Below are 25,248 nucleotides of genomic sequence, written 5' to 3'. Positions count from 1 at the left end.
TGCAAGGAGACAATAAGGGATGCCATAAATTCTGGCAAAATAAATGCAAGGACATTTAGAACAGGCCTTGTTGAAGGAGAACCAGCATAGCTTCTGCAAGGGCAAGTCTTGCCTCACAAACTTTCTGGAGTTCTTTGAGAGTATCAACAGGGATGTGGATAATGATGATCTGGTTGACATAGTATGCTTGGACTTCCAGAAAGCTTTTGACAAAGTTCTCCACCAAAGGCTCTTGAGTAAACATAGAAGTCATGGGATAAGGAAACAGGCTTGCGTGTGGATTGGTAACTAGTTGAAGGACAGGAAACAGAGTTCTGAAGGAACTCAAATGTGAAATCGCCAACCTCCTTGCAAAAATATGTAATTTGTCCTTACAATCAGGCTCTGTACCAGAGGACTGCAAAGTAGCTAATGTAACTATTGGGATGCAGAAGAGTTCCAAGAAATTACGGGCCCCTTAGTTTAACATCATAAATAGATGGAAAGCATACATAAAGACAAAATGATCTAGAAGCTGGGGTAGGCAGCGACATGGCCACATTTGCAAATGGCACAAAAGTATTCAGGGTATTGGAAATCCAAAACAGATGGTGAGGAGCTCTAAAAGGATCTCTCCAAACTGGGTCAGTGGGTGACAAAATGGCAAATGTGGTTCAATGTAAGCAAGTGTAGTAAAGTTATGCATATTAGTGCAAAGACTCCTAACTTCACATATATGCGGATGGGGTCTGAGCTGTCGGTGACTGACTAGGAGAGATCTTGGGGTCATGGGGGACAGCTCATTGAAAGTGTTGACTCGGTGTGCGGTAGCTGTAAAAAAAGGCTAATTCTATGCTAGGGATCATTAGGAAGGGGATTTAAAATAAAATTGATAATACTATAATGTCCATATACAAATCTATGGTGCAGCCACATTTGGAGTATTGCATACAATTCTGGTCACCATATCTTAAGAAGGACATTGTAAAACTGAAAAAAGTGCACAAGAGAGCAACCAAGATAATCAGGGGCCTGGAGCACCTTCCTTATGAGGCTAGGCTACAGCATCTGGGGCATTTTAGTTTGAAAAATAGGCAACTGCTGGGAGACATAGTAGAGAAGTATAAAATTATGCATGGAGTAAAGAGAGTGGACAGAGAGGAGTTTTTCTCCCTCTCTCACAACACTAGAACCAAGGATCATCCCATAAAACAGAAGGCTAGAAAGTTTAGGACCAACAAAAGGAAGTAATTTTTCATGCACTGCATAATTAGTCTATGGAATTATCTGCCGCGGAGGCAAGATGCCTCTAAATACCAGTTGCAGGGGAGCAACAGAAAGAGAGAAGGCATGCCTTCACCTTTTGCCTTTGGCTTCCCAGAGGCATCTGGTGGGTCACTGTGTGAAACAGGATGCTGGACTAGATAGGCTTTGGGCCTGATCCAGCAGGGCTGTTCTTATGTTCACTTATCTCACATTATGTGTATGGTTGAGCACAGATGGGGTGCATGCATGTCTTCTTCCACCCATGTGAAGGATCCTTAGCTGATGAGGTTCTTACATCATTCATATGTCTATAAATGTGAGAGGACAAAAAAGCCCATTGCATCTGGAGTGTAAAACTCTATTTCAAGGACAACTTAAATCATTCCTGTCTAAGAGACAGTAGCATAACTATGTCATTCTGAAGAGGAGTTCTCTAACTTGATGATAACTTGTTAGAGTACTTCCAAGCAGTCCACTTTAAAACATTGACTAACCAGTGAGGGAAATGTAAAATTATCCAAGGGTTACAATGCAAACTCAGGATTCTAATTTCTAATATTGTGACCCTGCATTCCTACACTTCTTCTAAGCCATACACACACTCTCCCCAACTGCCCCAGCATTACACGAATGCTCAAGAACATAGAAATGGCCTTATACAGAGTCAGACCACTGGTCTATCTAGCTTAATTTCATCTACATTGATTGGTAGTGGCTCTCCAAGGTTTCATACAAGAATCTTTCCAGCTGTACTTGGAGATGCCAAGGAATGAACCTCAGATTTTCTGCATGTAAGCGTACAGATGCTCTTCCACTGAGCTACGCCCATCTTACAGAACTTACATGTGGTCACCCAACCAAATGCAACCCAAGGCAGACACTGCTTAGCAAAGGGGACAATCAATGCTCACTACCACAAGACTAGCTCTCCGGAATAAATGCTTATTTATGTTGCCGATAGCAAGTGGTGATAGTTTTATTTATTGGTTTAATATTCCTGGTTCACTATGAATGCACTAATGAGGTGGTAAGACTTATTTAATGTTGATGTTGCGGAAGCATCCCCTTGTACTCTTCAGAAGGCCTCTCCAAATATTGGATTATCATCTGGAGCACCACCTTATGAGCCATGAGGAGCTGCTGCTGGAAGTGGAAATTGCACCTCATGTGTGTGCAGAAGCACCTTGTGCACAGGCCTGGATTTCTCTGCATTCTGAGTTGATGACAGAGAATTTGGTCCTTTCCCCCTCACAATTGTGAAGAGATGCCCTCTGCTGTGTAGTTGCTCTTCTCTTTTGTTGGATGATATCTGAGGTATCTGTATTGTCTATACAGTGGCAGAGCCAACTCTTGAATGAAGTGTTTATTAATTGGCACACCAAGAGAAGTCGAGAGGAGACTTTCCTTAGGGCATGGCTGTTTATTCAAGAACTTAACTGGATTAACTATTCAGCTAGCTTGGAGTTTAAGGGACAAGCTAAATTTAGGGCCCAGATATGGTTTCATTCCCTGGAAATTCTGTATAGGGAGTGTGCCCATCCTCTCTGTATTTACAACATGACAGAGTAATAGTGATCCTATTCCCAGATGCATGGAAACTTGGAATACTTGTAACTTGCCTAATATGAGAAGAACCCTGCTCTCCAGCACTGACCTTAGAATCTGTCCACTCCATAACACCTGTGTGTCCAACCGCACCTCTACATGAGCACTGGTATAAGAACAGATGGTATGATGTCAGAGTGAGACCAGCACAGTCCTTTAATTTATTCATTAAATTTCTATACTGCCTGCTCAAAACATCTGTAGGCACTTTACAAACATTACAATGAATTTAAACAAAATTAAAGCAGCTGAAACAAAACAATCCAACACAAAACAACTGGTTTAAAAGGTATGTTTTCAAGGCCCTTTAACAAACTAGCAGAGAGGTCAAGCCTTGCATCTCTGCAGGAGACCCTACCATTAATAGTTTGTTGTTTTTTTCTGCCACAGTGCTGTGTTTTGATGTCACCATTTCTGACCCAAAAGAAACTGCCTAAAATGTCAATGTTATTTCTGACGTTTTAATAAAGCGATGGAAGATTTGACTCGTCGTGGTTTCTTTTAAAATCTAGCCCATGGTCCTGAGCGACCGATGCTGGTATTATTTTAATAGAGCTTTCTTTCCCAAATTCCTTGGAGTAAGGCAGGGATTCTGAAGCTCAGGTGCCCAGCTGTTGTTGGGCAAAAACTCCCTTAAAACCCAGATATAAAGGCTGTAGGTTATTGTGGGAGCTGTAGTCCAACAATATCTGGGAACCTGAGTTTGAGAATTCCTGCAGTAAGACATATATGGCCAGTATCAAGGTTGGCTAGCTTTGGTATTCTGACCAGAAGTGTGTGTTGCTATACAAACTGAGCAGCTCATACTGACCATGCTCAACACCATGCTGATCACGCAAATGGTGCCCGTGCATGCATGGACATAATGTGTGTGCTGGCGCCGCATGGGGGTACTTGGGACAAGCGCTGCTGAAGCAGGAAGCTACATATGGCAGCAGAGAGAAGGTAAGGACCTGCTCTCCTTGTTCTTAAAGATCCTGCTTGCCCTTCCCCTCCCCATGGCACCGAACTAGTGCACAAACCTCAGTTCGTGTACATCCCTGGCACCTCATGGGTGGTCACGCTTTGGAAAAAGGAGCTATCCTCTTACAGTCAAGAGCTTCACAGTTATGGAGCACATTTCCCGAGGTATACAGTAAGCATGTCAATCAAAAAGGGAGAGAGAATGTTATCTATGGACTATTTCTAACACAACGTGGGAGAAAAACTTTTCTTCTGAGTGGAACTGGATAATCTTTTTGCCATACCAGGCTTGCATTTTGGTCAAGCTGTTTTCTTCTTCAGGAAAAATGCCTGGCTGGAGCAGGAGCTGACCCTGGCATGCCACCACTGCTAGAGGGCATCCCTAATCTATAGGTAAACAGCCTTCAGCCAGTAATAGTGATGATTACCCATGTCCTTGCATAGAAAGCATTTTTAATCACTAGAGTATTATTCTGCTTTAGTACAGGGAAAAGTGGCTGCTGTTCTTAGAGTCCCTGACTAACAACTGCTGGTGTTTAATCTAAACCTTTGTTAACTGTCTCTTGGAGATTATGCCAAGACAAATGACTTGGGACATTATTTACTCACATTAAAGAAAATAAATAAATGGCAACTGCTTTCTTCTCAGCTATATCAATGCCCCTCTGGGAAATGCAATCAGCTATAGAAGAGCTATCCTTCCTTTTCTTTGAAGTCAGTTGTGGGAACAAATCCCAGTTTAAAATTATGGATTTTTCTCTGTTTTAAGCAGTTGCCTGAATGGTTGTAAGCAATGGAGCAACTCATTTGCAGAGCCAGTCACCTCTGACCTTAAGTCTGTGCCAAAGATGTAATGCATTCCATAATTCCACAACTTCAACGTATGGTTTCTCCTCACATTGTCCTGCCAGACATATTGTATTGCATAATTATACTGCTGATACATTAAGCTACTTCATTATCTCAGAATTTAGGACCAGGGTGTTAATAACCATATTGGTCCCACATTAAAAGAAGGCTGATTGGTTTTTAACTATTTTCCAGAACATGGTGGATATATGCATTCACAATATCACTTTACCATCAGAACATTGTTGTGAGGGGGAAGTGTCACCTCGTGGTGCAGAATTTTAGACCTCTACTTTAGGTTTTGTATTCCCTCCTTATCAGAAATCAACTTTTCAGTCTGGATACAGCTTTCCTACAATGAGCATTGATTACAACTGTGGATTACATATTTTTGGTATCCATAACTTTGCATGCAGGAGTTGGCTGTCTTCCATGAGGGATCCACCATGTTATTTTAATGACTACTTATTATAGGTCACAAGCACAAGTGCTGTCTTGTAATATGGCAGGTCATCTTTGCAAACAAAAAATGCATCGTCTTTGGGGATGGGGCAGAACAGAACCATTTGCTGAACTCTAGTTTCTTCAGCGGCAACCACATTCTTCTACAACCATATCCTCATGGTGACCTATATTAACCCTTCCTCCTTCATAATAAAGTAGGCTTAGTGGGCTCAATCTCACTGGGATGCAGCAAGCAGCAGGAACTTGTTCAGGATGATAATGTTTCAGCAAACTCTGGAAGAGAAAAGAGAGCAATAATATATTTACCTTTTTAAGGAGGAAGAGCTCTTTTAAAGGGAAACAGCATTGTTTCCCTAGCTGAGAGACTTCTCAGTATTTTAAATAAAATTTAGTACAGTTTAGATATAACCCTCCCCACCTCTGCCAATGACTGAATAGGCCTACACAAGTATGCTTTGCTTCATACATGGAAGACAACTCTAGGAGACAGATACAGTTATATAAATAAGTATTATTAGTGAAGTTCAGATGTTACAAAAATTAATACAGACAATGCAAGGAAATAAGGTCTCGATGTTGTCTACAAGTGCCAAGAGGCAATGGGATATTGATGAGATACAATCATGAACATAGGAGCAAATTTATAAGAGCAAAATTGCTGATCTTTTAGCAAAAATAAGTATTTTGTGCTTAAAATCAACCTCTGTGGCACAGAAGGTAGTCAGTGTAACACTGATTCTTAAAAGGGGATCTAGAGGGAATCTAGGAAATGACAGGCTGGTAAGCATAACATCTGTTTCATGTAAACTATAAAGCATAATTAGATAAAATTATTAGGCATATAGAAGAACAAGCCTTGCTGAAGGAGAATCAGTGTGGCATCCTGGAAAATAAGCCTTGCCTCATTAACTTTTTAGAGTTCTTTAAGGCTGTCAATGGAGATGTGGATAGAGATGATCATGTTGACTTGGAGCTGGACTTTCAAAAAGCTTCTGACAAAGTCCCTCACCAAATGTTTTTGAATAAGCATAGATGTCATGGGGGAAGGGGATGGGTCTTTTAAGGACTGCTAAAAAATAGGAAGCAAAGAGTAGGAATAAATGGATAATTTTCACAATGGAGGGAAGTAAGAAGTGGGGTTCCCCCAAGGATCTTTATTGTGACTGATGCTGTTTAACTTGTTCATAAATGATCTGAGGTTATGGGTAAATAAAGTGGCAAAACTGGTAGATGACCCCAAACTATTCAGGATGGTGAAAACCAAACTGAATTGCAAAGACCTACAAAAGGATATCTCCAGACTGGGTGAGTGGACAACCAATGGCAAATGTGGCTCAAGGTAAATATATATATAATGGGGTCTGAGCTATTGGAGACTAATCAGGAAAAAACACTGACCCATTGTGTGGCAGCTATGAAAAAGGCAAATTCCATATCTCATCAGGAAATTATAAGGGACTGAAAATAAAACTGCTAATATTACAATGCTCTTATGCAAATCTATGGTGCAGCCATATTTGGAATACAGTATATGTTTCTGGTTGCCGCATCTCAAAAAAGTTATTGTAGAACTACAAAAAGTGCATAAGAGGGCAAACAAAATGATCTGGAGCATCCTCCTGATGATGAATAGCTACAGCAATTAAGGCTTTTCAGTTTGAAAACAGGCCATTAAGGGGAGACATGATTAAGGCTAATAAAATCACGCATGATGTGGAAAAAGTGAATAGAAAACCTTTCTCCCACACACAATACAAGAAGCAGCAGTCATATAATGAAACCGATTGAGAGATTTAGGGTGGGCAAAAGGAAGTACCTCTTCACACAGCGCAGAAGTAATCTGTAGCATTTGCTGCCACAAGATGTAGTGCTGGCCACTAGCTGAGATGGCTTTAAAAGGGAATTAGACCAATTCAAGTTTATAAATGGCAAATGAGGACCACCACCCCCAACACCCACACATCAGGACAACCAGGGAACATGAACCAGAACCTCCACCACAACCTGAAGACAAAGCCCTGTGACTCCAAGCAGTCCCCTGAGGACCTGCCTGCCCTAGTATAGGTCCCCCAGTGCCACCAGACTTAACGCTTAAAAAAAACAACCAAGCAAGACCCTTTTAAACAACAGAGCCCTCCAGGGGCGTAACAAGGCTGGAGTGGGCCCAGAGACAAAATTTTAAAATGGGCCCCTTGCTGATGCACACACACACTTCACAATATATAGTCATGTGACTTGCCTCGTGTGACTTGCCTCTGGGGGGCCCCTCAAGCCGATCCCCTTGCCTAATGGTAGTTACGCCCCTAGAGCCCTCCCTAGTGAAGGGGTGGGGTCAATTCATTCTACCTCGACATAAGGTTGCCACAAGACTGACCTGGATAGTCCAGGAATTAGATGTTCTAGACATGAAATGTCCAGGAATATGAGTGGGAAGATTACATTAACAAATTTTACCCAATTTGCTGGTGCTTCTCTCCAGGCATTTTAACTATATGGTGTCAGTATTTAAAAGCCCCATATTCTTACCCTCTTTCACCAGTGCTGCAGACTACCTAGGTTGGCTCTCTCTCTATGGATCAGTAAACCCCTTTCTGCATCACCTCCAGAGTTAGCAAGGGTGGTAGTGGGCCCCTGGGTTTAGCTGTGAAGAATACTGACAGAAAGCCCTCTTTTCTCTAGTGGCATTGTTGCAGTCCTCCTTCTCTCTACAATGCTCACTGAGCCCTTTCTCATGATTACAGTGAGGGAAATAAGTATTTGATCCCTTGCTGATTTTGTCCGTTTGCCCTCTGACACAGAAATGACCAGGCTATAATTGGAATGGTAGGTTTATTGTAGCTGTGAGAGACGGAATAACAACAAACAAGCCCTCAAAAGCCCAGTGCCCAAAAGTCAGTGATGGATTTGCATTGTAGTGAGGGAAATAAGTATTCAATCCTCTATCAACCAGCAAGATTTCAGGCTCCCAGGTGTCTTTTCACTATATGCAGGTAACGAGCTGAGATGAGGAACACCCTCTGTAAGGGAGTGCTCCTAATCCCAGCTTGTTACAGTACCTGTATAAAAGACACCTGTCCATAGAAGCAAGCAATCACTCAGCTTCCAAACTCACCACCATGCCCAAGACCAAAGAGCTGTCGAAGGATGTCAGGGACAAGGTTGTAGACCTGTACAAGGCTGGACTGGGCTACAAGACTATCGCCAAGCAGCTTGGTGAGAAGGTGACTACAGTTGGCACGATAACTCGCAAATGGAAGAAACACAAAACAACTGTCAATCTCCCTCAGTCTGGGGCTCCATGCAAGATCTCACCTCGTGGAGTTGCAATGATCATGAGAACGGTGACAAAGCAGCCCAGAACTACACGGGGGGAACTTGTCAATGATCTCAGGGCAGCTGGAACCATAGTCACCAAGAAAACAATTGGTAACACACTACGCCGTGAAGGACTGATATCTTGCAGTGCCCGCAAGGTCCCCCTGCTCAAGGCAGCACATGTACAGGCCCGTCTGCAGTTTTCCAATGCACATCTGAATGATCCAGAGGAGAACTGGGCGAAAGTGTTGTGGTCAGATGAGACCAAAATCGAGCTCTTTGGCATCAACTCAACTCGCCATGTGTGGAGAAGGAGGAATGCTGCCTATGAGCCCAAGAACACCATCCCCACTGTCAAACATGGAGGTGGACACATTATGCTTTGGGGGTGTTTTTCTGCTAAGGGGACAGGACACCTTCACTGCATCGAAGGGATGATGGACGGGACCATGTACCGTCAGATCTTGGGTGAGCACCTCCTTCCCTCAGCCAGGGCATTGAGAATGGGTCGTGGATGGGTATTCCAGCATGACAATGACCCAAAACACACAGCCAAGGCAACAAAGGAGTGGCTCAAGAAGAAGCACATGAAGGTCCTGGAGTGGCCCAGCTAGTCTCCAGACCTTAATCCCATAGAAAATCTGTGGAGGGAGCCGAAGGTTCGGGTTGAGCCTCGAAAACTTTCTGACTTGGAGAGGATCTGCAAAGAGGAGTGGGACAACATCCCTCCTGGGTTGTGTGCAAACCTGGTGGCCAGCTACAAGAAACGTCTGACCTCTGTGATTGCCAACAAGGGTTTTGCCACCAAGTACTAAGACATCTTTTGTGAAGGGATCGAATACTTATTTCCCTCACTACAATGCAAATCCATCGCTGACTTTTGGGCACTGGGCTTTTGAGGGTTTGTTTGTTGTTATTCTGTCTCTCACAGCTACAATAAACCTACCATTCCAATTATAGCCTGGTCATTTCTGTGTCAGAGGGCAAACGGACAAAATCAGCAAGGGATCAAATACTTCTTTCCCTCACTGTATGTGAGGGGACTACTATGGGGGCGGTGGGGAAGGCTGCTAAAACTTACCTTCACTGCAGGCGATTTCTCCATCCTTGCTTGGTGTGCTGATCGCGCGCCCAGACAGTCGACAGCTTTCCCAGGCAGCATGGAGATTGGGGGGCCGGGTTGCATCATCCCAGCCCCTGGAAATCCCATAATGCACCATGTAAGCTTGCAGTGCATTGTGAGGATTGGGAGCCTGCTCCTGTGTCAGCGCCATGTGGCACTGACACAAGAGTATTTAGCCTGAGTTAAGGGCACCCTTGCGCCCTTAACCCTGGTTAAGTAGCAGGCTCCCTAAGTGCTTTTACACTGTGCCACTGGTGGGAGCTTCTTGCCTCCTGGAGGTTCAAGAGCAAGCTTGGCTGCCTTAGCCCGCTCTTGGCTGCACATGTGAACAACCTCACTGCCTAATGTAACACCTGCAGTCTGCTGATGAGTGCCCCTCTTAGACAACAGGAAGAATTTCCTGTAGAGAGTAGGGGAGAGAAGTGCAAGGAACAACAGGTCTTAAGACACAACTGTATGTTATTACAACATGAAGAAAGAAGCTGGAGTGATGGGAAGGACTGGAGGGAGGACTAGGTCTCACATCTTGGAGGGTGCGCTTTTGCTAATAAGGGGGAAAGCCCAAGAAATCAAATCAGGAGCATCAATCCAGGGGACTGGGCAGGAACTACACCTACAGTCACCTACTGAAGAAGAGAAAGCTTTTTCTTTGTCTGTTCTGTCCCAGGAGTGCCCTGAGGAAACAGCTGGCTAAGAAATGGGGAAATGGGAGACCATAGCCAGGGAGGCTGGAAAAAACAGGAAGATCCCTGCCTGTGAGTAATAAGATAGGGACCACTTCAGCTAGACACGTGAGAGAAGTTATTTTCCTTTATTGTATTGCTTGAATCCGAGTTGCTGGATTAATGAAACTTCTCTCTCTTACAGTCTGCTTTATGAAGAGACAATTGTTCTTATTTCATACTCTTGTTTTCCTTTTAATCTAATAATAAACCCTTGTTGGTAAAGTATGCTACCTTTCATTTTGGGTCTACCTTAGTCACATGCCTTTGGAGGCCTAGGACTGTTCAGCCCTTCGTGGGAGGGTTTTGCTACTTTACACCCCCCTCCAACACAGGGGCGTAGCAAGGTTAGATTGGGCCCAGAGATGAGATTTTAAAATGCCCCCCCTCAAAGTCCAGGGCCTCCACACACCCCAAGCCCCCAAGGATTTAAGTATTATATTTTAAAATAAGTATGCTGCCTGGAAATTCGTTTCGCTGAATACACACATGAACACTTCACAATATATAGGGATATACATTGAATACTATATATTTGTGCTACTTTTAATGCCTAGAACACACTAGAAACACTAATTATTAAAATGGCCCCCTCGCTGCAGATTAGCAAAGGAGACTTTCAACCATGCAGTGTGAGCCTATGTATGTCTTCTCAGAATTCTGAACAAATTCAGCAAAGTTTGATTCCAGGATGTTTTTCACACAGGGCTTTTAAAGCCCTTTAACACACATCTCCTCTGGAATGTAGGTGCTGCATTCACATGTTGGCCAGATTTACCCTGAAGTCCCTGCGGGTTATTGGGGAGCAGTTCACACGCAATTCAGGTTTTTCACTGTTTGTTAGAGTGTAGCCTGATTTATATCCAGTTAAAAAACCAACAACTATTTTGCGTTGGTTCTTTGGGACAATTTCAATTTTGCAGTAAAACCTTCCAGTAAACATGCAGTAAAGCCTGCTGTGTGTAAAAGTCCCAGGTAAGTGTGTGGAGAATTGCAGCCTCAGGCAGCAAATCTAACCACATTTAGCTGGAAGTACATTTCATTGAAACCTAAAGGACTTACTAGCAAAGAAAGCATGTTTACTTAAAAAACAAACTCCATTGCATTCAACTGTCTGAGATCCTTCCCTGGTAAGTGCATATAAGATTGCACATGCTCAGGGATGTAAACCAAACCAAACTAATTTGTGCTCCCAGTATATTTTGCTCCCTATAGGAAACCAGTAAGTCCCACTGAAGCAAGAAAGATAAGTGGGGAGAAACAGAGAAAAGAGCAAGAATTTAGCACCATTCCTCAGGAGAAAAAGAGGTGGTGGGGGGAGGAGAATGAGGAATCTGCCGCCTCTTGGTAAAATTTTAAGATAGATATATGAGACATGCCAGGGCTCAAGGAGCTCCTGAAGTTACACCCTAGTCTGTCCTAAAAGTCATTCTCTCTGCTCCCCAGTGTGAAAGTAGGGCTGATTGTGGTCTCACTCTACTGAGATAAAAACCACTCTCTGCAGGTGCTCAGAAGCAGGGTCATCCCTGGTGGGGTGTAGGGCTGGGGGGCAAATCAGCATGTGCAGGGCCTCCTCAACATTTCATATCATTACAGAATCATACTGACTAATGACATACAGTGTAAATAGTGTGAGTGAGATTTTTTGACACGTCCAGCCAGCTTGGCATTTCTAAAGAAACATAAAATAAAATAAAATAAAATAAAATAAAAGCACAACACATGCTTCACAGTTCTCACTCAGACCTTCTGGGTTACAAAACAACTTGATATATTTATGATTTGCATTTATGAATGAATAAATTTCATTTGTGTGCATTTATGAATGAATGAATGAATAAATAAATTTTAAAAATATTGTTTGTTCCAGAAGTTTTTGTAATTTTCTGCCATGAAACAAGCCACTTATAGGACTTTTGAGATAGTTTTTTTTTTAAGCCAGCAAATTTTCCAATCTATTTCTAATATTAAGACTTCTCAGTATCCCCACCCCCATATCAAAGCCCTATGACAAGCAGATCCTTATATATGGGGGGGGGGGGGCGCGGTTAACCACAAAAAATAAATTCACATCATACCTCCATTACTAAGCAGGCAAAGGCTGGTCTGTGCTGGGCAGAGGGTCTGCAGAGAACTGTGGTGGGTAAAAGGCAGCCAGCAATGCCTGCCTCCTTCCTTCCTTGCTGCCTGCCAGGGCACTTGAGTTCAGGCTTCAGGGAGGCCTGCATGGAGGCCTCTCTGGAAGCCCTGCCCACCCGCCGATCAGCTGAGAGGCTGGCTGCTTCGATTGCTGGCCAGGAGGGCTGGCTGAGGGGCCTTGGGGCTGGGTAGGTGGGCAATGGAGAGTCATGTGACATGTCTCTGGGGGGCCCTTCGAGGCAGTGAGCCCCCCAGACGACTGTCTCCCCTTGTCTAATCATAGTTACGCCCATGCTCCCACAGGAATCTTATGTGGAAAGAGTGGTTTGTCCCACATTAAAATAAAGTGGATGGTGGCAACCTACTCTGAATCTCTTGAAGTCAAGGATTCACCCTAGTGAACTCCCCGCTCCTGGCTCTGGTAAGAGCTCAGAGAAGCTCTGTAGAAGCTCCACCCCCAGCTATTACTCCCAAAACTATGATCTCCTAACCCTCTCCTGTGCAATAAAACAAACACTACAGGGAAAATGCGTGAAACAGTTGCCAAACACCACTATTGAGCACTTTCCCCAAGCTAGATCAATAAAGTCAGATTTTAACATTTGCACCCTCCCCTCTTGATGTGTCCAGGAGTTCTCGCCAACAAGTGTTGCAACCCTATCTGGGTAGCAGCCATAAAAACCAGCATTGACTGTAGCTCCAAGCAGTTGCCAGAGCAATATCCCTCCTATGTTACTTAACCCAGCTCCAGTAGGTTCCTGCTAAGAGCTTATTTAGGACTAGACCCCTTTCCCCTTCCTGAGGTCTATGTTCTTCCTGGATCCCTGTCTCAGTGGAGAACAGACTGATCATTTTCACTCACTGTTTTATTAATCTCACAAGCTGCTTGTTGGATAGGTTGATGTTATCTTCCACTATTGTGTTAGAACTGATCGTACTGAATAATGTAACAAGCCATTCATTCATTATTCTGTTGAGGAACTATTTTCCACCAGCTGGGAAAACAGCAGCAATAATGTACAGTTTATATTTTCTTTAACATTTTCTTATAAAGCTGAGTAGCAGCACAATCTTCTAATCTTGTTTTAGGGATCTCTATTCTGTTCACCTCTTCACCAGAACAAAGGCATTTCTGTTGTAGATGGATAGATATAGCTTCCCATTTCTCTCTGCTTCCCCTTTCATGAATGTGAAGCTAACTTTTATACATCAATAATCACAATATAGATATATTTTAGTATTTATTTAATGTTTGCACATCTTACTTTTACATGGGGTTCCCAGTGCCCCTTTCCCCAGATAACCAAAGAGGTCTATACCCACATAGCTTCAGAAATGCTGCAGCATCTGGTGTTCCGAGACCACTGACTGGGCCCTCGATAGTAATACTTTTTATAAACTGTTAAATGATTACATATGATGTTGGAGTGATGCTCTTGTTTGGCTACAGCCATTCATCTACAGTAGCTGTTTCAATAAAAAATCATCACCTAGGATCATCTGTCTTTCAGTAAGATGCATGTTACTTTCTGCTAAATACCAGACTTGCAAGCACTGGTCAGCAGCTCGGGTGCCTTTATCACTACTGCAGTCTTCAATCCTGCTTCAGTCCTGGGATTCTGAGGAAGGAAGAAGGTGGAGTATACCTCTTCTCCTACTGAGACTTGGAGAAGAGGGAAGGGAGCAATCACAGCTCTGAGATGGGTACAGTATGGCCAGGTAGGGGGAGAGAGGTGGCAGTCTACCTTGAAGGAGTGGCTTGCTCCTAGATTGGGATCGGAGCAATCTTTCTACTGAGGGTAGATCCCAGAAAAGCATAGAGTCACCCCTGGCTCGTCACAACTATTCAGCCTGTGCAGTATGTGCATTACCAGCTCAAGCAGGAAATCTGATGTGATGCTGAATGCAAGCAGCAGCAGTGGTTTCCAATTCTGCCCCTTCTCACTGCCATGAAGCAAGCAGAAGCTTGGAGAAAGTGTGCTGAGCTTGCCATCAGTGTTGTGGCTTATAGGCAGAGGGACACAGATGAGGCACAGCAAAAGCAACCCTTTGTGGAGGATGAGGGAATGAGGACCTGTCTGCTTTAAAATGTAGGGGGCAACATATAGATGAGTTAATCATGACCCAGCTCCATTCCAATAAGTGGGATGGGTTAGTCATGACTAACTTAAGTCTCCTTATGCTCAATGAGACTTGGTCAGGATGTTGCCCACTATCAACATCTTTGATTTGCTCTCCTTGGAAATATTTCCTTTCATAATTGAGTTCTTTGGTGGGAGGAGTTATTAGCTTTTATTTTTATCTCCATTTCCCACTAGTGGGCCTAAGCCAGGGCCTGGATCTTTTAAGTACCTAGCAATGCCCCTGTTTGGAAAGGCTTTTCCAAAGTGTTGGGAAAGCTGAGGTCTCTTTTCAAAGAGAACGTGGGAGATTTTCCCCCACAAAGAGAACAAGGCCCAGATAATGGTTGGAAGGCCTGCATAACATATGTCCACCATACTGAAAATAAACAGCTTACCTGCCAGGTGTTGGACATAATCACCCTGCTGCTGTGTACAGCAAGAACTGGAAATGTATCAAGCCCCACAGCTTGATACACTGTGTTCAGCTTCAAGGGTCTGCTTCAAGGTAAATATATGTGTATATATATATATATATATTTAAGCACAGTTAAGTTATAGCTGAGAGTCCAATTCATTTTATTTTCAATTGCCAAAAACTAATTGTGACCTCTCACCTGCATGTAGGCATGATTAGTGGGCTGGAATGCCTCTTCCAGCGGGACTGGACACTTTCCCTCACAGCGAAAGGCATTGTACTGCTTGGGGTGCACAATCCAGGAACCCCATCCTATCTCGTCAAAATCCACATAGAAGTCCACTCTTTGGCACAGGTGTCTGAACTCTAGTTCCTCGTGGCGCCGGTGCCTCTTTGTGCCCCACAGGGGTATTACATCTTTGGGAGTCCCCTGTATAAAGTATTTTGAGCCCTTCACTGTCTGGAGCAACGATGAACTGCTCAGGTCTTTCTTTCCTTTGGAAAAACTTGAGAAAAGAACCAAGAATGCCTTTCTGTCAATAGATCTACAGTGGCTGGTCACTCTTTTCAGAAGATTTTTGGTATGCCACTTCGTCTGAGTTAGAACCTTCTGGAAAGACTTGTCTGCTGAACTGCTGTTGGTAAACCACATGGACAGTTCATCTGTGACTTCCAGGGCTATCCACTTTGAAGGAAATGATGGGGACACTGCAAAGGAGCCTACGTGGACAATGTGAGGACAGCTGTAGCCTTTTTGGCAAGTTGCTTCTTGCTGGTGAAACAAGTTGACTGACACTGGGTCATGGACAGGAGTTTTTCTCCCAGGTCTTGACAGATAGAGTCTTAACTCAGCTAGGTGTAGCTCCTCTTGTTGACTAGTAGAAAAGTCAAAAATAATGCTCCATTCCTGTCCCACCTGATGGACACCTGTGGTGTGAATGAAGCAAAGGAAATGAGCATAAGATGAGAGATTTCTATAGGAAGCAAGCATTTCCTCTCTCTTTGGGTCCTGGTTTCTGCTGAAGTGGTAAACCTGTGTCTGGACTGATCACTTCAGACTGCATGCAGGCTACTCTATATAAAACACATCTTTCCACACAGAAGACGTTTCAGAGAGTTGACTTCTAGCCAAGTTCATCACCTAGTTTTCTATATGGATAGATCTTTTCTTTTCTTTTTAAATGAGGAATATTGACTCACATGACCCATAACTTTTAATATTAAGTGGTACAGCTCAGAAAAGTTTACTTTTCAGTGAAAACTGGGCCTGAGATTTGTCCAGTTTACAAACATGTTTTCTGGACTGCCAAGTGATGTATGTTAATGTTACAGAAGTGCTTCCAAAGAAAGTGGCTGACATCCTAACAAAGCACTTTCCCCTATTTCTGAATCTCCATATCAGGAAAGGTTTCACCTACTGTTTTCTGCCTCTCATTTAGCTGTGACTAAAGATCCAGGAGCCTTGCCAGGAAAGGCTGGCAATCTTATAGCCCAAGTAAAAGTGAGCCTTGCAATGTTGTGCCAATCCTTTAGCTTTTAACAAGGTTTTTGCCAGAAGATTCCTGGCAGGTTGTGTCCCTTGTTATTGATCACTATGTGAAATACTTAAATTTCATCTTACATGGAGTCAGGGCAAGTAATAGTTTAACCGATGCCTAGTATCTAGAAATGGTTCTTAAAATAACACAAGGATATGCAGATTTGAGTTCCCCCACCACTAGCAACCATCTCATCCTATGAAAAGTCCTGCAATATATACCAATGAAAGTATCATGTGGCATTTAATATTACTTGGCAGGACTGCAGGAATTATTTGGAAACAAATAATCGCCTCTTATCAGAAGTGCTGTTTCAGTTTGAGGGATGAGAAAGGGGTTGAACTCCTTTAGTCCATCTCTCCTGAGATTAATCCACGAAGTAATAGGTCTACTCATGGCAGTCTTCACACACCAAGTCAAAGGGCTATGATGAAGTTAGATAAATCCTAGGGGTGCCACCTAACTAACCATCACATCTTTCTGGGGGTGGAGAGCTGGTCTTGCAGTGGTGAGTATGTATTGTCCCCTTTGCTAAGCAGAGTTTGCCTTGGTTTGTACTGGATGAGTGACTATATGTGAGCATTGTCTGCTGACATATATTCATTCGCCTTAGTGGATGGAGCTGTAGCTCAGTAGAGCATCTGACTGCATGCAGAAGGTCCCAGTTTCGATCCCTGGCATCTCCAGGTAGGGCTGGGAAAGACTCCTGCCTGAAACCTTGGAGAGCCACTGCCAGTTAGTGTAGACAAACACTGAACTGGACCAATGATCTGACTTAGTATAAGGCAGTTTTCTGTGCTCCTTGCATTGCTGCCTTGTTGGCTCACGGCTGCTTATTAGTTAAGACTATCTCAACAAATTCCACTATCTGCCACCTGTGGATATGCTTTGGTGTAGTACAGTCATGCCCTGAGTGAATTGGCTCAAAAAGTCCGGCCTTTACTTTGTGCTTTTTGTTCTCTGGAACCAGCATGGCTACTCTTACTTTGATCTTCCATCTGTACTATAATCAGTTTCGGAGGGGGATTCTTAACTAAGGGGTGAAAAGGGGTGTTGGATTGATTGGGAAGGGGTAATGATGAATACTGTTTTTCTTCTAAATAATCACTAAATGGAGGAAGGCTGGGGTGGAACGCATTCATGTCCCTGGCACTCATTGTTAATAATGGTCTGGAGATAATCTCATCACCTCAAACTGAAGGGAGAGCTAAAGGATGTGGATTGCAAAACCATTTAGATTTCTATAGCAATTGGTGTCGGTCTGGTGAGTAGATCCACATTTTCTCTATTTAGGTCACTGAAAGGAAGATAAAACACCCCCTGAGTTGAAAGCAAGGCAAGTAGGTGGCTGGAGAGCATTGCAGATGGACAAGCATCCTCCCCAGGCAGCCAGCCCAGAACTGTGGATTGAGACAGCTGGGAGTGTCTGGAAGGGAGGCTTCCTGGTTTGCCATATACGTGTCTATCCTGGCCAAAAAGTACCTTTTAATTTAAAGCTGTGAGGACCACGAGGGACCTAGAAACAGACAAATAAGCCAAAGTGTGCTGAACAGAAGGAATCTGACCCAAGCCCTGAAAGTGTATGAGAAAGTTTCTGAATGTCCTATCTTACCAGCTGGAGCACATATCTGTATGCAGCTTATTTGGGAACTTGGATGTACTAAGGCAGTGCAGCTGTTCCTTGCAATCCACATGGGCAAGATAACACTTGAGTGCTCAGCTGCAGGACCAGCATAAGGCTGTGAAGTCTGTAGAACTGACAGTGGGTTTCCACTTTGACTGTGGGGTTGTTTTGTGGGGATAGCTACAAGCCCTTTCCAGGCAAACTTCCTGTGGTTTGGGTCATTTGCTACTGTTCTGGAATGGAGAACACAGGTTGTGTGGTCTTAGTCTTGCCTTGAGTGTCCAGCTGCAGAACACAGTTGCTGAATTATTTGCTTGTGCAAATAATTGCACACTCTTGCTGAATTATTTGCTTGTGCACTCCTAAACAAAACTCTCTAGGAGTTTTGATTCCTGTGATTTGGGAGTGGGGAGAAATTGAACTTCATTTTTAAAGCCCCTTTCACAGTTACAATATTTAAAAGCCTACAACGTAGACTAGTTCAGATAACCAAATTAATCTATTAATGAATTCTGAAACAAGGCAATTAATCCATTCACAATCTATTGTTAATGTGAGTCAACTGAATCGTATTGAAATGGCTTTGTGATTTATTACATAAATTATTGTATTTCAGCATCATATTCGGACTGTAACCTACCCCTTACAGCCTCAATACAGTCAATGCAGTGTGGGTTTATTTGTCCTGTCAAAGTAAATGTGTATTAAACTGCAATGACTTGATTAGCAAGCCAGAGGTTGCTGGTTCGAATTCCCACTGTTATGTTTCCCAGACTATGGGAAACACCTATATCAGGCAGCAGCGATATAGGAAGGTGCTGAAAGGCATCATCTCATACTGCACAGGAGATGGCAATGGTAAACCCCTCATGTATTCTACCAAAGAAAACCACAGGGCTCTGTAGTCGCCAGGAGACGACACTGACTCAACAGCACACTTTACCTTTACTTTATGTTCTGAAGTAGTAACATTACCATTTCAGCACATGTCAAGCCCTGCATGGATCCACTTAGTTAACATTATTAGCAAGCTAAATTGGTTATGTGGATTTGGGCTCTTAGTTTATAGAGCAAAGGTCTTCAACCTTGGATCCCCAAATGCTCTTGGACTACAACATCCCCAATCCCTGCTACAACGGCCTTTGACCATTGTAGCTGGGGATGATCAGAGTTGTAGTCCAACAATAGCTAGGGACCCAAGGCTAGGAAGAATTGCTGGTTTCAAGCATTTATTGCTCCAACAGATGTGGAAGAGAGAAAGCTCCAGCTGCAAATAAATTGCAACTGAATCTTGCAGACACTGTTAACTGTTCAATCATGATTGATATGAGATGCAGATTACAAAGCTAGGAAGTAGGAGCTGACAACAGAATCAGTCAAGTAGCCTTGCACAGACAGCTTCCCACTGGGACTTCAACAATCTAGACAATATGTGAATGCACACTTGCCCTTTCTGCTGTTTGGGAATGCTTCTGGCCAAACTCCAGAGGAGTTTTCCCAGACAGCAGGGAGTTCTTCACACAGCAACCTTTACTGAGGATGTTCTGCAAGGCTTTACTACAAAATTGTCCCCCAAAACCGACGCAAAAAGTTATTTTGTTAAAAAAAAAGTTATCCCAGATGTAAATCGGTGGGCTGCATCGTGCGTAAAGTGCTCTCCTGGCAGGGACTTCGGGGTAAATCTGCACGATATAAGTCTCCTCCATTCTGGAGGAGATGAATGCTAAAGGGCTTTAAAAGCCCACAGGTTTACTCTAAGTTTGAATATTTGGCCAAAAACACTGACGCAAAAAGTGGATTTCTTTTTCAACCCCGGCCCGGCCATAAACCAGGCTACATTTCCAATGCCTAATAAAAAAACCCGGATCGTGTGTGGAGGTCTCCCCAGGGAGGGACTTCAGTCTTCAACGTAAATCTAGAGTACGCTATGTGAACGCACACCTGCCCTTCCATAGTAAAACTGCCGTCCGGGAATGCTCCTGTATCGCTCGCTTTCCTTACCTATCCAGTCTCTCCCTCGTTCCAATCTGCACCGTTTATTGACAAAGTAAACACTGCATGCAGACCGTGATATATTCTAGATTTATTAACATGGAATAACTCTCTCCCGTTATATTAATTCTTACGATCACGATCTAGGAACAAGTTACTCATGAGAAGTCCTATCGAAATTAATGGGGCAAACGTCATGACGAACTTGCCGCATTCACTTCAGTAGAACTTCTCATGAGTAGCAGCCTGGCATCAGCACTGTTCTGCCTCCACCCTTTCCCGGCGGCGTGTGTTTATCAGCCCACTTGCGTGTCTAAAAGGATCACCTACTGATCATCAGGCTAAAGAGCTTGCCTGAAAGAGAGGTGCTTCAGCTTGGAAGCGCAGCGGAACCCTCCCGGGCCCTCTTCGTCTTCTCCTACTAGGGACTACGTGTGGTGCTGCTTACCCCGCCCTTGGGCACCTGGCCAACTGGGCACCACCCGTCCCAATCCGCCCCACCCCTCGTGAAGCCGGTGCCCGCTTACTCTGTGGCCTCAGGCTCCGGATGACATCTTCCCGGAAAAGCGCGCCCCGATACAAGCTCACCATGTAGGCTGGCAAAGCGGGCGAGGGGGAGCAGCGCCTCTCTCTGTTTGACGAGCTGCCCGGCCGTGGGGCTCTCCAGGCGGCAGTGCTGCCGCCCGCGTCTCCAGCCAGCCCGGCCCCAGTCACGAGGAGGAAGAGGAGCAGAGGCGACACGTGCCGCGGGTGCATCGCCGCTGGCCGGCCAGAAGGTAGCTCCGCCTTCCCCACGCGGTTCCCGCTCGGCCTCTGACAGCCCCACCAGAGTTGGAGCGGGGAGCCGTCTCAAAGAGCCAGGGAGGCGCACGGGCCGCGCGTCTTGGCTGTGAGTCTTGAAACAGGAGCGTGCCCAATGAAACCGGGGGGCGGACGCAGTGCACCCCCACCCAGCACGCTGCTCCCTCCTCTCTCTGGAGCAGCCCGCCATCCCCAGAGGTGCGCCGCAGAGCAGACCTCCACCCTCCTCCTCAGCCTTATTTACATTCCTTGGTATGGCCCAACTATTATCCAGCTCACCTGCTCTCAGGGCCACCGAGGGCCCTGGGAGAACAACAGCTTTGGGGGCACTCTTCTGCACCCACCCAAATGCTGGGGCTAGGAACCAATCAACTGGGGACTAGCCTCGGTATTTTGCCCAGATTTTCTGGAAACCCTTTATGTTTCCAGAATGGCTGGGCTTAGAATTCTGAAATTGGGCACACATGTAGCCCAAGATGGCAGGACTCTGTGTATTTTTATTTTAAGGAAACTGGTCAATTCGATGATTTGTAATGATTTCCCCCCTACTGCAGTAAAGCTGCCAGAAAGAATTCTCTCTAGAGTACTTCACACCTTGTGAAAGTGGAGCTGTTACAACTGAATAAACAAACATATCCCCCCCCTAAATGCATTATGCTCAAATTGGTTTGTGGTTCAAAGAGTCAGCATGAGAACTGTGAAGCAAGGGGCGTGAGTTGTGGTTTTAACACCCACCCACCCCATATAAATGCACTATATGTCCAAGTTGGGTTAGGGTTTGTATGGTGGAGCAAGATACATGTGTTGTGTTGTAGTAAGTTTGAGAATGGTCAAGAAGCTATGACAGAAGACTGCAATTGTATGCACACTTACCTGGGAATAAGCTCCACTAGAAAAGAGGGATTTACTTCTGAGTAAAGAAGCCTAGCCACCTTAAGTGGCACAGCAAGGAAATGCTTGACTAACAAGCAGAAGCTTGCTGGTTTGAATCCCTGCTGCTACTCTATCAGGCAGCAGTGATATAGGAAGATGCTGAAAGGCATCATCTCATACTATGCGGAAGGAGGCAATGGTAAACCCTTCTTGTAGTCTACCAAAGACAGCCACAGGGCTCTGTGGGCGCCAGGAGTCAGAATCTACTCGATGGCACACTTTACCTTTAAACAAGCTTAGGATTTCACTGCACTTGGCACTTTTTCCTTTGCTTCAGCAGTGAATATACAGATATCTGAAAATCTGGTGTGTAATCTTAAACAGAATGAGATTTATTAATTTTCTGCTTGACTTTTAACTTCTGCTAACATAGGACATATACAAGGATTCTGAAGAGGACTGTTCTCATAGCTCATTTGTTTCTTAACCAAATATGAAAAATAAGGAGTTGTTTGTGTTGGGTCTGCTTGGAGTCCCTGACACCAAAATAGAGTCTAGCTGCTTCCCTCACCCAAATCCAAATATTTGTTTGATATCAGCTTTCAGGTCTTGAAGAGAGAGTGAGTGGGGGAGAGGGAGAGAGAGAGAGAGAGAGAATATAACTTCAGAGTTTAAACATGAAAACTGTTAAGTCTTCTTGGTTTCAACTGGACAGATTTGCTATAGGTGGCCAGTTGGCAAAGTTTGAAAACTAGACCCAATGTGTGAAATGCCTCTATAATACTCTAAAATCCAAAAGGCTGATATGGGCTTCAGTGTTCCTTAATTAGCTTTCACCACTGGATATCTTCCATTAAAAAAAAATTATGCTGCATATTTTAAAAGGGAAGGAACTTATGCACTGTCAGGTAAGAGTGCAGTCTGCGTAATCCCTATGTTACGCTGGTTAATTCCAATTCTTTTAATGGGATCTAAACACATACCTTTATTTGGAACTAGGTCTCAAACTTAAACATCTCAAAAAGTTAATAATGCCCACAAATATTGATCTATACAGATAGGGCAAATGGAGGGCACCAGCATCTATAGAAGATGTTTGAGGAATGTTAGCAACACATAATATTGTACTATTAGAAAGGAGCTGTCTTGCATAAGGTTAAAACTTCAAAAGGAATTTTAGATAAGTGGAATGTGTCTGTTGTCACGGACAGGGTTTTGCTTGGAAGCTTGGATTCACACTGCTGGCCATTCTGGAATTTGGCATGTGCATTTTAATTACCTCATGTAATCAGGTATGCTGCGATTTAATGCCTTGCTTGGATGAAAAGGAGCTGCAATCTGAACTGTCACATACACTAACATCACCTTCAAGCATGTACATGTCTGAATAGGGGTGACCTATGACCTCACAGATTGTTTTGAGGATAAAGGATGTAATCTATGTATGCTGCCTGAGATTTTTGGAGGATATAAATGTGAGTTAATTATGTTACTCTGTGCTTTTAGGGCATCTCTCTCACTCTTCAGAATTATTAGAAAGTTATGGGCTAAGTATCCTCATGTTGGTCTCATTAAGGATCTTAAAAGCCAAGGAGATAATTAGGCGGTGGATTTGGGACATAGTGTTTCAGGAAGACAGGGCCTGAGTTTTACCTTTCTTCAGTATTGCAACTCACCCTCACAGACCAGCTAAATATTTATATGAGCTTGTTCTTGCCAAAGGGCAAAAGAAGGGCATTTTCCTTGACATGCTTGAATGTGCTGCTGCCCTCAGCTCTCTTAGAGGGTCGCTATCTCGGTATTTTTTTTTCTCAACAGTTATGACCATTTCAGTCAGGAGCAGCTGAAACGATTGATCATACGTTGCTTCACTGTTTGTTTTATAGAGATACTCGGCTAGCACTTTTGTCACCAATTTTGTCTAGATTCCCAGTTAGGCCATCTACCTTTTATGTGTCTCTCCTTTTATGAATGTTTCCACCAAGGTGGCAAAATTTTTCTGCATTGCAAGCTGTGTAAGGAAGCAATTGATAAAATCATGAGTGTCGATTGTACTATATATTGTTATATTGTGAAAGGGTTTTGTAAGAAAGTACTGGCAGAATCATGATTGCTGGAGGTTACGACATATCTATTGTGTTGTATTTTTGTCTGGTCGATGACTGAAATAAAGATTCCATTCCATTCCACTCTTCAGAATCTGACACAATTGGGGAGAAGCCACAAATGTGTACGGTGTTTCTACTGGCAGGTTGCTATCTTTCTCTCAGCCCCCAGCTCTTAATACGAAAATCTGAAATAACATTAAAGTGAGTGCCTTTGAGCACATGCAGAATCCATTGCCACTGAGGAACAGAAAATTAGCCTCCCATTTGGAACTAGGAGAGAGGACATCTCTCATTTTGAGCCCATACTTCAAGATATATGTGGCCATATTTAATGTACTGCCTAACCCTATCCTGTAAGCATAGTTATTTGTGTAGGGATTTCCCCACATAAATCATAAAAGTGTTCCCTGAGATCACATTTTTGTCCTTTAATGTGAAGATCTTACAACCACCAATCCAGTTCCAACCCTATGATATCATTCTAGTCCCTATATTGTGGGGGTGGAGGTAGCTTTGCTGCAGGGGAAGAGCTGTTCTGCTGTTGGCCCTTTAAAAAAATGTGCTCCAGCATTGAAGGAGGGGCGTGGTAGCACACAGCCTTTGAAGACTTAACTGCCTTCACCTGCCTTATCACAAACATAAAGCAAAGGGACAGGTAAGGGGATATGTTTGCTTTGCTATTCTTTGTGGCATTTAACAAGAAGTAGGATGAATACAGCAATCTTTAAAAATGGCAAAAATGTATTTTAAAAATAGATGCTCAGAAGATGCAAATTTTAATTGTGTTGCTCATCCCTAGTGAGATCACAGACCAACTCCAGTTAATGCCTTGCCACTTCTTGTTGCAACATACTCCACACTGGAATCACATGTGCTAGCTAGCAGAAAGAAGTAACTAATGTTCTCATGAACTAAACATTGCACATCCTGTGCTCAGCAAAAAGCTGTATCTTTGCAGGCAGTCTTGGAGGAAACTGATTCTCTTAGACCCATTTCAGACTGGCTTTCAGGCGGGCGATGGGGTGGAGACTGCCTTGGTCAGCCTGATGGATGATCTCCAATTAGGAATTGACTGAGGGAGTGTGACTGAGGGTGTTGGTGGGAGGCAATGCTTTGGAGTGGTCCCACACCCATCTCTCTGACAGATTCCAGATGGTGTCCCTCAGGGACTACTGTTCTTCAAAATCTGAACTTTGGTATGGTGTCCATCAGGGCTCCATTTTGTGTCCGATGTGTTTTAACATCTTCATGAAACTGCTGGGAGAGATCATCAGGAGATTTGGTGCAGGATGTTATCAGTATGCTAATGACACCCAAATCTATTTATCCATGTCAACATCATCAGGAG

The 25,248-nt window shown here is 43.8% G+C and overlaps 1 protein-coding gene across 3 annotated transcripts; it reads right to left on the bottom strand.

Moving 5' to 3' along the window:
• Positions 1 to 2,982: 2,982 nt before the first annotated feature.
• On the bottom strand, positions 2,983 to 21,147 carry NODAL (nodal growth differentiation factor). 3 transcript variants are annotated; one of them, XM_053313018.1, is made up of 3 exons: positions 20,707 to 21,147; positions 15,164 to 15,891; positions 2,983 to 5,400 (listed from the first exon to the last, which is right to left on the bottom strand). In XM_053313018.1, the coding sequence occupies exons 1-3, from the start codon at positions 21,107 to 21,109 to the stop codon at positions 5,248 to 5,250; spliced, it is 1,284 nt and encodes a 427-aa protein (XP_053168993.1). In that variant the 5' UTR covers positions 21,110 to 21,147; the 3' UTR covers positions 2,983 to 5,247. The 3 variants fall into 3 exon arrangements, with proteins under 3 accessions (XP_053168993.1, XP_053168995.1, XP_053168994.1); XM_053313020.1 differs by having other exon boundaries at positions 20,646 to 21,022; XM_053313019.1 differs by lacking the exon at positions 2,983 to 5,400 and adding an exon at positions 13,655 to 14,045.
• Between the last annotated feature and the right edge of the window lie 4,101 nt (positions 21,148 to 25,248).

The sequence above is a fragment of the Hemicordylus capensis genome, chromosome 3, assembly GCF_027244095.1.
Source record: "Hemicordylus capensis ecotype Gifberg chromosome 3, rHemCap1.1.pri, whole genome shotgun sequence".
NCBI classification, from domain to species: Eukaryota; Metazoa; Chordata; class Lepidosauria; order Squamata; family Cordylidae; genus Hemicordylus; species Hemicordylus capensis.
This window is presented reverse-complemented; position numbering and strand designations above follow the sequence as displayed.

Bases quoted from the DNA above. Each gene is read 5' to 3' on its own strand.
- NODAL (XM_053313018.1), bottom strand. From the start codon at position 21,109: ATGGCGGGCTGCTCCAGAGAGAGGAGGGAGCAGCGTGCTGGGTGGGGG. The intron at 15,892-20,706 runs GTGAGCTTGTAT...TTCACACCACAG, and splicing joins CCGCTTTGCCAGCCTACATG to GTGTCCATCAGGTGGGACAG. The intron at 5,401-15,163 runs GTGAGAGGTCAC...TTTCTCTTCCAG, and splicing joins CTAATCATGCCTACATGCAG to AGTTTGCTGAAACATTATCA.